Here is a 13,628-nt window from a genome sequence, read left to right on the forward strand (position 1 = left end):
TGTTGAGATAAAAAATAGCTATGTGTTCCACAATTGATCATGATCGTATGTATTCCGAAGTCAATTCTATTATCAAAAGGGGCATCCTCCTGATTCATTAATAGCGATGCCCAACTATCTCAATTCGAAGGGCTAAGAAACTCGTCAGAATACCGTCGCTTCAGGATCTAGAGGGGTGAAATGCAACGCACCTTGGCCGCATTAATTGGCACGAACGAAATCTCCCATGTATCCTCGTAATTATGTGGACTATCATCTAACTGCTCGAGATCAGCCTCGTCTAGGCGTTCCATCTTCATTTGCACTTGTTTCATATCATTTCCATTTCGGACTTTTATCGTGAATGGTTTGTTAGGTTGAATGATTAGTTGGGGAATCATGACCTCGCATAATGCGTCGAAGCGTTTTACAGGCGATATCCTATTCTTCTTAGGATCCCATCTCACCCAATCCAAAGTCGCGGGTCCGGGGCTAGGGTTTGTGGAGCGAAGAATGAATCCATAGCTAGCATTCAACTCGGCGATAGTTGGATTCGCCGCCACAGGGAGGATATCGAACCTTGTCTCAACCATTCCAGGCTTTCCCACTCGAACCCGCCCATCGTTAGCAGTATCATTATCCAGTGGGTGCGCACGCGCCACATGAAGATGCATTGTGTAAGGTCGCGGTGCGCGATAATAGAGTGCCTTGTCGTACCAGCCAACATTCACCCATCCAAATATGGTACGTAGGATGCTGAGATTCAATCGCGAGCCTTTGTTCCCCTGGCTTTCGTTTTCTGCTCCATAATTGCTTGAACGTTTCAGTTACAGGCCCAAAATCGAGGGGTCTCTAGGAGGGGAGGCAGAGAAAGGGGGTAAACTCACTGAATGGCTACCACCGTCTCGACACCGCGAAATCCTATCCACACAGGGCCACCACTCATACCTGGCTCGGTCTTGGCTTTGTAATGTAGTTGTTGAGTATAAGTTCTAATACATTTGCCCTCTGATCTGCTTGGGTGCTTCTTAGGCGGCGAGTTATCGGGGACGTATCCGCTAACATATACCGAACTGCCTAGAAGTATATCACTTTCCTCCTCATCTACGGGAACTGGTGTATCTCCTGGTGGTGGTGTGAGGCCTAGCATAAGATTGAAACCAAATCCGCGATGCCGGGCCTTTCTGTCCCGCGCTAAGAGAATGACGGCGTAATCATATATGGCTTGGTCTTCATCGGGGTCATCGAAGTATCTATCACAAACGTGAATCATCTGAGGTGTTACGTGGATATCTTCTTTCGTATGGGGGTCGTGTATAATTCTGATATTGGAGCTGTGATGTCGTCGTCTGTCAACAAGGTTGTGTCCAGCCGTGAGAATAACATCAAATTTCGCATTAGGGATATTGATATAAAAACCGCTGCCCTCTTTTTCAACTTTTATACGCGTAAGCCCAACATTTTAATCAGCCCTGACAGCCACTGTGAAAGTTGATCTCAACGCTCTACTCACTCCCCAACTTTTCAAATACTAACTTCACTATCCAATCTTGCCATCGATTCGGTGGTGTAGTGAGGTCTATCCCGAATTGTTCGGGGTCAGGTAGCTGGTCACCTTTCTGACTCGTATGCCAGTGTTCTCTGGTAACTTCGAAGGTATCGAGGTTTATATCATCGGTGCCCTGTACGTAGTCGCCCATGACTTCGGTAAGTCTCTAGATAGATAATCGAGTCTCTGAGATATGGGTTACCCGCTTGTCGCAAGCTCTAGGATCGAGTACTCGGAACTGATATACAAGGGAGGAATAGGGTACTTAGGTATATAGGCTAGAGATTAAGGTAGCACGAAGCTTGGGCTTTATACTCGGGCAAAGTCATACCCGAAATTAAAACCTCTATGCGCTGTCCCTCAATATAATTCCAATTGGCTGTGCGTATAGTACTGTGCAGTAACTTGCATAGGTAACCCGTATTGTTACACCAATGGTATGTGAAAATCTCGCACCCACACGTTATGCGTACCGTGCGCTGTTTTTTTCTCGCAGACTACAAATACACCTCCTTAACGCTCAATCAATCGTCCTTTCATTTCCCAAACTACCTAATAATACGAGACCCGACGCATTTCAATCTCTGAATTTGCCCACTTCAGTACAATCTTCCATCTCCGAGCTCTAGTCTTACGAGACCCACGCCATTTGATTTTGAATCCAGCTTGAGCATTGTCCGAGGGAATTAATTTGCCATTACTCTCGACTTTCCCCAGGCAAACCTTTTCTTTACCTCCGTTGATGTTCCACAATGAGCCATCGGTAAGGATATAGCTCTGGAAAGGGCTGGTTTCTGTGTCCTTGACGACATTAAAGTTATCGATGGCAGTGTCGAACTTGGTGTTACTAAGCAGGTTGGCTAACAGATTCCCATCCGTCAACATAGAACTAATACGGGAGTGATGCGATATGGTTCAGACACTTACTTTGCCATTTACCAGTGCCAGGATCAAGAACTAGGTACCCAATCCCTGCATCCTTTTCAACATAGAAGAGGTGAAGCTTATCGTCAATGACTTCAAGATACTGAGGCGTTCCCGAGATAGGGTCGCCATCGAGGGGGCCGAATGCCTTCCATTTTTTCTCGGCTGCACTCATTATGCCAGCCAGACTACCAGTCTCATCCTGGTAAGAGACTACTACCTCTCCTTCCGGGCCGACAGTCGCGCTTAGTCTGCTTTCCGGGCTTGCAGTGATGTTCCACTCGCTCCCTAGTGGGGTCTCTTCCCACTCTTCGATGTCGTCGCTGTATGCGTAGCACTGAACGAGGTTTTCTTGGTCGATGAAGACGACGAGACGCTGTGAATGAGAACGGAAGACCCTATTAGTATCATCGCGACGGAATCAACGATTTGTGAGGGTGGGATGCACATACAAGATCCTGCTCAAGCCCAAGCAAGTATGAAGCTGGAGTATCCTCTCTCATATCCGAAGCGATAACGGTCTCACTCTGAAGAGTGCTACCTATCCAATGTTTCTCGACAAGGTTGCCATCTCTCACACTGAGGAGATACAACCCTTCGCCTTCATTGGATGGAAGTTTTGCTGAGCCAACAGCGGAAAGAGAGCGAGCAAGATCTTGGAGACTCATGGTGAAGATGAAGATGGTATAATGGAAATTGTTTACACGAAGTTACTTTCCCAATATTATCGTCAGTTCAGTACGGCTTTCATGTACCTTTATAACAAAATCTGATAACCTCCAAGCCTAGCTTCATGAGTCCCTTGGGGGGCATCCATCTGTATCTTGGTACCGCTGAGGCTCTGTGGGGGTGCATCTATTCACAGATCTACCGATTGATGAGGTCAGCATCTAGATATTCCCCCCACCAGTTCCCATTTAGGTAAAAGAGGATCAAAATGTTGAAGCTGAAAAGGGTAGCATCCGTGCGACGTGAAGTCTTGTCGCCGTCATAAGGGCAAGGCTTTTAAGCCTCTTGGGCGTGATTAGGTGCGAATGGTATAAATGCGATGATTATAGGCATCGAAATCAGATACGGCAAGCAATCCGATCGTCAACCATAGTCGGATGAGCTCAAAGTGGCCTATTGTATAAAGGCGCCAAAGTTGGACTGGCTACGTGGAGTCGTCGGGCAGCATTTGCCCATTAGGCATGACGCACGCCATTCTAATCACAGCTTTTCTTTTTTCGATTCCTAAACATCAAAGAATCTTCTCCAAGGAGAAAAAACGCCTCTTATCTCTTCACTGGCTCGATGCGACGCTTCAAGCGGCACATTCTTCAAGCTGATGCGAAAATCGCCGCCACGTATGCAGCAAATGGAATTTTATACCAATTCCCTTTCACTAGAGTCGCCGACGATTCATTCCTTCGTCCATCATACACCGAGATCTACACTTAATATTAGTGTATAGGTTACATCACTGTCTCACCTCGTCAGCGTACAGTCGATATGCGACAATCAGTTGAGTCATGTCACTGCATGAGAGGACATTGGCATACTAGCCTCGTTCCTACCCGATCAAAATTCTCTGGCCTCCATGCGATCGCGAGAGGCAGGCTGGATAACGAAAAAGGAAATAGGAGAGAAATACGGAAATGCGAAGAATTGAAGCAGAATGAAGGGATTTCACGACATACTGAATATGCGGCTCGAGTCTCATTTATGAGTATTTAAATAGGGGTAAGTTACCAGGTAGGTAGGTGATAATGATCGTAGCTCGACAGACCAAAATCACAATTCAAAGTCCTCACTCTTAAATCTATTCTTCACTTTCTCTTTTTCAAGATGTCCCTTTATAGCGATGCAGCCACCGGCGTTCTTACGAGCGCCGCGTTGGACAAGTACCTCGAAACTTATAACATCAATGAGCCTAGCGCAGAGAAAGGTAGTAGTACCCTTGGACTGACGCCTCTCGCTGTAGCTGCACGTAATGGACACGCTGAGGTCGTCAGGCTACTCCTCGATAAGGGTGCCGAGGTCGATGCATTTTCTACCCAGCGCCGTACCCCGCTGTGGATCGTAACGTCCAGGGGTAAAGGCGACAACCGGGTTGAGATAGTCGACCTTTTACTCAAACACGGGGCGAACGTGCTTTACTCAGATTCATCTCTTCAAAGCGGATCCACTCCCCTTGTGAATGAGTTGGCACAGCGAAAGGACCCTGAAGTCATCCAACTTCTTGTCAAGAATGGTGGCTCAACGGACGCGGCTGTGGAAGCGACAGCTAGGCTAGGCCGACCAGAGATCGACGAAGCCATGAAGTCTCCTCAGCAGAGAGGCTTTGCTCGCGATTCGATCGTCAGCCTCATTCTGGCATTTATCCTCCTCATCTTGGATTTGGCCAATAATCTTATCGAAACCGGTCACCAAATCTTCAATAAATTCCAGATTCGTGGAGAGCGGGATAGCCAAATGGCCGAGAAGATCAAGGCGGTACGTAATTGCGCTCGTTCCTTGACCACTTTCCGCAACCCTTGTCGTCTAATATTTCGTATAGGAGATACCAAAGCCGAAGACAGGAGAAGAGCTCAAGAAGAGCGTGGGCGACTTCGTTAGTAAACACAAGCTGGGAAAGTTCTTTAAGGAAGACAGTCAGGAACTGTTGGAGAAAATCACTGTCAAAGCCGTTGAACTCCAAAATGACAAGACTACCGTCTTGGGCGAACCCGACAATGCTGATAATCTCGTGAAATTTGCTCTTTATCAGCCGGTTATTTACTGCGGTAAGAATATCCTGTCCACTCCCCATAATTCATCTACAGTATTCTGATGCAATGTATAGATGATAGTGGATCAATGAACCCCAAGAACAACTATGAAGGCGAAGATCGCATGGCAGACCAGCGCGACTTGGTTCGCAGGATTGCCACGATCTGTACCAAGATAGTTCCAGATGAACTCGGCGTACATTTACGATTCATCAACTCTGAGCCTCCCAATGCTGATAATTTGGGCATGGACGCTATCCAGGGAATCCTTGAAGGAGTGAAACCATCGGGATATACCGAGCTTGGGACCCATCTTCGGGAGCGTATCTTACAGCCTCTACTGTATACCCAGTATAACGACACGGTGAAGAATATGAAGCGACCACTGTTCGTCTCTATTATCACTGATGGAGTTCCGTACGGGGGATCTGGATCGCCCGAGAAGTTGCACACGCTGAAGGATGAAATTGTGAAATGCCAGAATTACTTGCTGGAGAATGGTCTCCCCTTACGCGGTAATTCACCAAATACCCCTTCTCGAGACTTTCGCGCTAACCCATTTTGAAGCCGTGGTTTTCCAGATCAGCCAGATCGGGAGTGACCCAAGTTCCAAGAACTTCTTACAGAAGCTGAAGGACGAGAACCTTGAGAACGTATATATCACCGCACGTAAGTAGCAATGGCATCAAAGTGTTTTCAGACAACCGCTAATAGGAAACCATAGAGCAACTGGATTCGAAGTTCCGCGAGCTCAGAGACAACGAGAGAGATCTCGAGGCTTGGGTAGGACTCCCTTTACTTACCCCGCCCCCTATTCATGCGATTCACTTAGAGACTAACGTGTAATTAGTTGTTCCAAACACTCCTCGAGCCCATCTTGGACACACGATCTGACTAAATCTCCAACTTGGAGGTTCCCTTTGGGAATCGAATACGGTCGGCCTTCAAAGAGCTATTACTCAGAAAATGGACTGAGTCAATGAAGGTGCTGGGCTGAACACTTCTTCGCGAAAGTTGCTTCATCCATCGTTTTGTGGTTCCGATAGTTGTTATTATTGCGGGGAGGTCTTTTTATCGCACGAAAAATTCTAGATTTCCTTGAGGAGCCTATCGAAAACGATTTATTACGTTGGATTGGTTTTGATTCGAATAAAATATTCATGCGTTTCCCTAGCTCTAGTCCAAAAACACCATATTTAGAGAATTTCCTACTCCAAATACAAATATTTATGATACTGGGGTAGCGAGAATCGAATGTGGCAGCTTCGGTCGGATTGGCCGAAGAGTAGAGGCTCAGCGGATCAGACTTCGCCATAGGCTTCGCTTACTATCATTAGGTTTTTCGGATATATCGTTATTAAAACTCCAAGCGCTGCAAGAGTCCCTAACAACTAGGAGAAGGAAGTCGTCATCGCCCACGACTCTCCTGACCCCCGGAAGTACAGGTGGGCCAGCCCCGCTATCAAATTGCTGGTTGGAATCAAGTGCAAAATCCGTACCATGCAGTTCTAGGCTACTAAGCCCGTGGGTCTCATAAGGAGCATGCTGTCTTCGCAATAGGGTACCTCGTCCGTTGGGTACCATTGTGTATAGAGGGATGGGACGTGATTCCTCATAGGGACACGTGGTCTCTTTACACGGGCGAAGAGATAAGACAAGACCTTGAGAACCCTTTATGTCGCTTGTGACGATCCGTCCATTCCAAACTTGGCAGGCGGTTTGGGGGTTGTGGCATTCTTTGTAATGATAATGGAGGATTGTGAATTGTTTAGTGTAAATGTTAAAGCATACCGATACAAGATTACTACTCAATGGGCGGCATGAGGCAGATGTGCGAGGTGATTCTGGGTCGGAACGGTTAGGAGTCTGCGATAAAGCCTGCGTCAAGCAGTATCCACCATAAGAGTCGATCTTCTCCCAACGTATATTCGTAAACTCAACATGATCCATGATGAGACCATCCAACTTATTTCTGTCTAGCCGATAAATACCGGCGAGCTTTCCGTTACGCATTTCGCATACCCGAAGCAGTTTCATCGGTGCAGGAAAATAAGCTATAATGAAGAAAACATTCTCCTCGTCAGGAGAAATAATGAAATCCAATAAAGTGCCACTTTGCACAAGGCGCGAGCCAGCATTATGGGAAGAAGCGAATTGGCCCGAAACAAAGTCGTAAGGGTGAGATGTGCCGAGAGGTCCCTTTCCGTAACACCGATTCGTATTTATATGTTGTGGTTTCTCGCCAAACCGCCATAGAAAGACCTCCGCGGTCTTAGAAACTATAATAACAGTTTCTCCCTCGGCAATGCAGCGAACGAACTCATCCGGGACTTCAGTGGAGCGAAGCTGATCTAACTCAAGATGCCATGCGTGCAGCATCTTTCCCCGCCCCATTAAGATGAGTTTATTACTCATAGCAGTCTTATAGCCCTGCTTCTCTCCTTTATGGTTAGGGAATAGATATGCTCGCCGTTTCCTTGTGCGTAGATCGTCGACCACGGCGAAATAAGGGAGAACATATGCTTCAGGCCACCATGCTATTCGGCCATCATTGTACATCATGAACCGCGGATAACGGGTATCGGAACCACACTCAAGGCCATCTACCTCGTCATAAGAATGGACACCTCCTTCTGATACCGGAACGCCTTTGCTCAATGTGAAGAACTGCTCGGATTCTAGATGCATCTCGTAATGCAAGGCAGAGGCGAACCTTCCGCTTACCCTCCTCTGGATCTTATGTAGAGCCCGTCGGAACATCTCACCCAAGTCTTGCCCATGAAATACAGGCCTGCGAATGTAGTCTTCCAGGCCTGGGTACCATCGTTGAGCAAGCTTGGGCCATACCTCCTCACTCAACCAGATATCGCGCCAACCGCGGCACGCGTGAAGACCAGCGTCTACATCATTCGGCTCAAGATAAGCGAGAATTATGATGTGCAGTTCAAATGGTAGCCGGCTCACGATGTCAGAGCCCGCATTTCCTAAGGCCAGGGGTGTACGCGCGCTTGGACGAAGTTGGGTTAGGAGTGACTTCATGATATCCAACCAATCTCAACTAATTGACCCGCAATTTCATGTTTTTAAGTATACCATCGTGGTTGATTTGATATACAGTCAATTAGGTCATAACGAATAAAATAGCGCGATGGTCTTTCAAGAATTTGATGAATTCATGTTGAAGTTGTTTGCTCATTGCAATCCAAGATTACGATCTTATGGCTGGGGGATAATCTTCTATTTTTAGGCACATTCCTTCACGAACGGATCGGATTAACTCGTCGGTGTTATGCAAGGGACTTTGGGCATATACGGAGACATCCATCTTCAACGCAAGAAATTTACCGTACCTAAGCGAAACGATAGATGCAAAAAGGCTTCCAAGCACTGTCAAAGATGGGGAGATACCTTGAGACTTTAGAATGAGTTTTTTTGCTGTGATCGTAACAGTAGCAAAGCATCGGTAACAGCCGTAACATCCATAGATGTGACATGTAGCGAGTGATCATCTTGATCGTACCCGGAGTTAATCCGTTACGAAGATCTTTCCTTTTACAGCTCGGAGTTTGACGCTCGGCATACGGGCATCTTACGTATGTCTTCTTCTCTAAGTCCGACCATGAAATAGAGCTCATCTAGGTCAAAGCACCGGAAAATCAACCATCAGTATCACGATTCGCTATGAATCTAGCACGAAGTGGAACTACTTTCTCTCCATATACCCATCGTATATTATTTCTACCTAGGTAGTTAAGAGTATAATTCCTACCAATAATGAATAGTTAGTTCCGCTCAGCTGGGTACCTCGGTTGTTGTCACAATGGAATACTCCATATTGAACTCACTCGCTGCTAGCCTTGAGTGAGCGCCGCCATCCTAAGATGAAAATAAGGGGATGTTCCCAGCTAGTTGCTAGCGACCTGAGGAAAAAAGACGAACATCTCAAGATTACCGAATTCTAGGGCCCAGGCCATCTTAGTGCAATGAAGCTTCCAGCTCAGGGCAGCGCTAATCCACTACCTACCTCTAGGTAATCTTGATTCAACGCCGCTATTCAATATGTCTAGCCAATTTGGACCAAGATGATCGGCTCAATCTCAGCTGAAGCAAAATCTAAGACCTTTCCGGCAATCATATTCGCAAGCAAGACGTATTCGAGCCTCATAAACCGACCTGTTCCTTGGTCTCGATCGCTCTCGTTTTATGAGCTATTAAATCATGACTCTCGCGATGCGATTACAACACGCGCTACCTCGGACCCCGGTGGCGTCAATCACTAGACCTTCAAATCCTAGATAATAGTCGCTACACCCGACACAATGTATGCCCGGCTGTCCCTCCCGGTGATACGCCCGTGTTTTGGTTCCAAGCGTTCAATATGCGTTTCCTGTCGACCGCTCTATTTCTGCCCGCCATATTGGCAGAAAGGCTAGTTATCCCAGAGGTTCAAAATGCAGTGAGTTCTCAGCTAGCAGAATTCAGTGGTTATACCAACGACTATGTCTCGGCGGTGGTAACTGACGACGACGTCACGCCCGCGAACTCAGCCACCGAAGAGAAGAAAATCGAGGAGCGACAGACTACAACTTATTGGTACGAGACAATTTCTCATCAAGGTATATCGGCATTCAACACCAACAAGGCGACTTACAAGGTCTATCGTAATGTCAAGGACTACGGCGCGAAAGGGTACGAGTGGCTCAAATTCATTATAAAGGTTGGTACTAATATTCAAATAGAGATGGCAAGACCGATGATACCGCTGCTATCAACAAGGCCATCAGTGACGGCAGCAGATGTGCTCCAGGATCCTGCTCATCGTCAAGCACAACAAACGCTGTCGTTTACTTCCCCGCTGGAACTTATATCGTTTCTTCATCCATCATCGACTACTATGCCACCAATCTGATTGGTAACCCGAACAATATGCCCGTTCTGAAAGCCACCGCCGGTTTCTCTGGATTTGGTGTCATAGATGGTGCTGTGTACCAAGCCGGTGGCTCCCTGCCGTATGGAGCGACGAACATTTTCTGGCGGCAAGTCAAGAACTTCGTCATTGACCTGACAGCTATCCCAGCAGCCACTGAGGCGACTGGTATTCACTGGCCCACCGCTCAAGCGACGAGCTTACAGAACATTGTGTTTAAAATGTCTACCAACTCAGGCACTAAACACCAAGGTGTCTTCATTGAATCTGGCTCTGGTGGTCTTTTGAACGACCTTGTCTTCAACGGTGGTCTGTATGGAGCCGTGTTTGGAAACCAGCAGTTCACCGTCCGAAACCTCACCTTCAACAATGCTGTCACTGCTATTTATCAGCTTTGGGACTGGGGTTGGACCTACAAGAGCATATCAGTCAGGTATGTGCAGACTGTTTAATACCCCGCCATCCCCTTATCCGTGAAAATGCTAACGAGCAAATAGTAAGTAGCCAGATCCCATCCAGCTCCGTGCCCGTACACGCCCCTAAAACACAAGGGGGCAAATCCATCCTCACCCATGAGTTGGGGGAAAAACACCCGCCTCAATTCGGTCGGAAAAGCTAACATCTTTCAGACAATTGTACAGTAGGTCTCGACATGGCTACCCGTGATTCGAGCGGCGAAACCGTTGGATCCGTTACCTTCTTCGACAGTTCCTTCACCAACACCAAGATCGCATTCAACATCTCCCGCTCCACAAAGTCGACGCCAACAACAGGCGGTAGTCTCGCAATCGAAAACGTCGCCCTAAAGAATGTTCCCACCGCGATCCTATACGGCCCGACAAAAAGCACCCTCCTCGCCGGAACCACAGGTTCGACCACAATCGCCAGCTGGGTCAGCGGCAATGTATACAATCCAACCGGCCCTAAGACAACCGCCGGTGCTATCACCCCTCCCACGCGTCCCGCCGTCCTCGTAAGCAACGGCAAGTACTACGAGCGCTCGAAGCCATCCTACGCCAACCTAGCCTCGACCTCATTCACCTCAGTCCGAACAGGCGGGGCTAAAGGTGACGGCACAACCGACGACACCGCGGCCTTGCAACGCGTTATAATCGCCGCCGCTAGCGCGGGTAAAGTAGTATACTTCGACGCGGGTACATACAAAGTCACGAAGACGCTGTTAATCCCGGCGGGTAGTAAGATCGTGGGTGAGGGTTACCCGGTGATTATGTCGAGTGGGTCGTTCTTTAATAATATCAATGCGCCGCAGGTTGTTGTGCAGATTGGAAATGCGGGAGATTCGGGTACGGTGGAGTGGAGTGATATGATTGTGTCCACGCAGGGCGCGCAGGCTGGTGCAATTTTAATTAGGTGGAATTTGAATTCGCCTGCTAGCTCGCCGAGTGGTATGTGGGATGTACACACTAGGATTGGAGGGACCACGGGGTCGAGCTTGTCCCTGGCAAATTGCCCGTCGACCCCGTCGTCTACGACGGTGAATAGTAACTGTATTGCGGGATACATGTCAATGCATGTGTCTAAGACGGCGGCGCGGCTGTACATGGAGAATGTATGGCTATGGGCTGCGGACCACGACGTCGATGACAAGTCCCTCACGCAGATCAAGGTGTACGCGGGTCGCGGGTTATTGGTCGAATCGACGGTTGGTACACTCTGGCTTGTTGGTACCAGCATTGAACACCACGTCCGATACCAATACCAATTCAGCAAGACGCAGAATATCTTCGCTGGCCAGATTCAATCTGAAACCCCCTACCACCAGCCCAACCCTGGCGCTCGGCAGCCGTTCCCCCTGAACACGACGATCGATGACCCCAACTTCGATATCTTGTGCCCGCAAGGCTCGTCGCCAACTACCTGCTCCGAAGCGTGGGGACTCCGTGTTAGCGCCAGCAAGAGCGTGCTTGTCTACGGTGCTGGGTAAGCTATTTCCGTCATTTTCTACAAAGAATATCCCCATTCAACTAACGCGAGCACAGATTGTATTCGTTCTTCAACAACTTTAGCACGTCTTGCTCCGCCAAGGGCGCGAGTTCGCTATGCCAGACAGGCATTGTTCAGTACGACTCCGCAAGCACGACAGGCTTCTTCATCTACGGATTGAACACCGTTGGCGCGTATGGTATGGTGTATCGCGATACGACTAAGCTCGCGGACTATGCGGCAAACGTCAACGTATTCCCGAGTTCGATTATCGCGTTTACTAGTAACAACTAAGTTAGTACCTATGAGCCATGATGCATATGAGGTGTAGATATCACGAAGAATAAAACGAACTTGAACAACATCTTTGAGAATACCAGTAACAGTGACTATCATTGCAGAACAAAGGAACATTGCCTACTCTATTATCATCATAAACAATTCTATTGTTCATCAACCAATAATCTTCAACGACACCAATGGATTCAAACAATTTCTGGGCTATTGAACAATCAAACAATAGCCTACTTTCGCATGCGAGAGCGCAGGATTATATTATCGCGAATCCCCAGGACATGATGCCAGATCCATCGACGCTATCGAGTTATCAACCTTCACTTCTTGTACCTAGCAGATTAAAAATAAGTATTGTAATATCTTATTTCCTTTCACTACAGGCTCAAGGAAACCGCCGGTAAGCTACTACAGAATTTCGTGGTATATCTTGCCTTGGTTTTCATTCAATCCAGAGAAGGAAACAGAGTAACAAGATGTCGTCTTCAGACTCTTGGTCCCAAGACAACTTCTCGGAGTTAGAGTATCAGTCTTCTGACTTCACAGATGACACCATATGGACGCAGCCACAATACATACAGATGTCAGACGTGGATCTAACACCGACGGTGCACCCTCCACTAGTGAGTCCGTTTTCACCATCTGCCTTCCCGCCACCTCTCCCCGTTTTCAACCCAAACAAGACGCAGGATTCAATCCCCATTGGATATGCGTCGAACGAATGGGCGGCGACTGAGTACCAAATCGTCGATTGGCAATACACCACCAAGCCTCCACCAGTTGAAGACGATATTTTCGCAGGACTAGGTGAGGATAAGGTGGAGGACAAGTCGTCGAAAAAGAAGAGGAACGATTCCGTTAGTCTTGACAATCTCTGGTACCATTCTGGTACGGACATCAGTAAGGTAAAGCCGACAAAGAAAGACCGCGAGCGAGCCGAGAGAAAGAAAGGTCTGGCGAGCATCAAATCTGCGCCAGATTGCTTCGTGTGCGGATCCCAGATGAAGTTCACTCCCAAGAAGGAGATGGGCGGTATTTTCCGATGTCATGTTTGCTATGTTCCCCAGTAGCTTCAGTTAGTTAGACAACTATGACCTAGATAGTCCTAGATTAATAAATACCTACCTAGGTAGGTAATCATCTTGTATATCCATTTTCTATAGCAATATGCCGTCAGTGTTCTGTTCGTTTTGTTGACGTTATAAAACCGCCAATGCGCCAAAATGCCGTGCGAATTTACAGTTTTATGGCGTACCTAGGT

At 47.6% G+C, this 13,628-nt stretch overlaps 5 protein-coding genes across 5 annotated transcripts; 2 read left to right on the forward strand and 3 right to left on the reverse strand.

The window, feature by feature from the left end:
* Positions 1 to 100: 100 nt before the first annotated feature.
* F4822DRAFT_445392 (uncharacterized protein) lies at positions 101 to 1,679 on the reverse strand (the record flags this gene model as incomplete). The annotated part of the gene is made up of 3 exons (XM_051463375.1): positions 101 to 792; positions 867 to 1,416; positions 1,493 to 1,679. The coding sequence occupies 3 exons, from the start codon at positions 1,677 to 1,679 to the stop codon at positions 168 to 170; spliced, it is 1,362 nt and encodes a 453-aa protein (XP_051311214.1). The 3' UTR covers positions 101 to 167.
* A 114-nt stretch (positions 1,680 to 1,793) lies between these two features.
* Positions 1,794 to 3,672, reverse strand: F4822DRAFT_344320 (uncharacterized protein). Its single transcript, XM_051455852.1, has 3 exons — positions 2,905 to 3,672; positions 2,456 to 2,828; positions 1,794 to 2,388 (listed from the first exon to the last, which is right to left on the reverse strand). Exons 1-3 carry the CDS (start codon positions 3,118 to 3,120, stop codon positions 2,081 to 2,083), a joined length of 897 nt encoding a protein of 298 aa, XP_051311215.1. The 5' UTR covers positions 3,121 to 3,672; the 3' UTR covers positions 1,794 to 2,080.
* Positions 3,673 to 4,279: 607 nt separating this feature from the next.
* Positions 4,280 to 6,287, forward strand: F4822DRAFT_445394 (uncharacterized protein; the record flags this gene model as incomplete). Its single annotated transcript, XM_051463376.1, has 6 exons — positions 4,280 to 4,927; positions 4,992 to 5,217; positions 5,277 to 5,717; positions 5,770 to 5,871; positions 5,927 to 5,985; positions 6,053 to 6,287. 6 exons carry the CDS (start codon positions 4,280 to 4,282, stop codon positions 6,098 to 6,100), a joined length of 1,524 nt encoding a protein of 507 aa, XP_051311216.1. The 3' UTR covers positions 6,101 to 6,287.
* F4822DRAFT_344423 (uncharacterized protein) lies at positions 5,946 to 8,420 on the reverse strand. The gene has a single exon (XM_051455853.1). The coding sequence runs from the start codon at positions 8,239 to 8,241 to the stop codon at positions 6,496 to 6,498; it is 1,746 nt and encodes a 581-aa protein (XP_051311217.1). The 5' UTR covers positions 8,242 to 8,420; the 3' UTR covers positions 5,946 to 6,495.
* A 1,160-nt stretch (positions 8,421 to 9,580) lies between these two features.
* Positions 9,581 to 12,367, forward strand: F4822DRAFT_438207 (glycoside hydrolase family 55 protein; the record flags this gene model as incomplete). Its single annotated transcript, XM_051462489.1, has 5 exons — positions 9,581 to 9,658; positions 9,803 to 9,891; positions 9,942 to 10,534; positions 10,759 to 12,070; positions 12,130 to 12,367. 5 exons carry the CDS (start codon positions 9,581 to 9,583, stop codon positions 12,365 to 12,367), a joined length of 2,310 nt encoding a protein of 769 aa, XP_051311218.1.
* Between the last annotated feature and the right edge of the window lie 1,261 nt (positions 12,368 to 13,628).

This window comes from Hypoxylon trugodes (genome assembly GCF_022578975.1).
Source record: "Hypoxylon trugodes strain CBS 135444 unplaced genomic scaffold F4822scaffold_8, whole genome shotgun sequence".
NCBI lineage: Eukaryota > Fungi > Ascomycota > Sordariomycetes > Xylariales > Hypoxylaceae > Hypoxylon > Hypoxylon trugodes.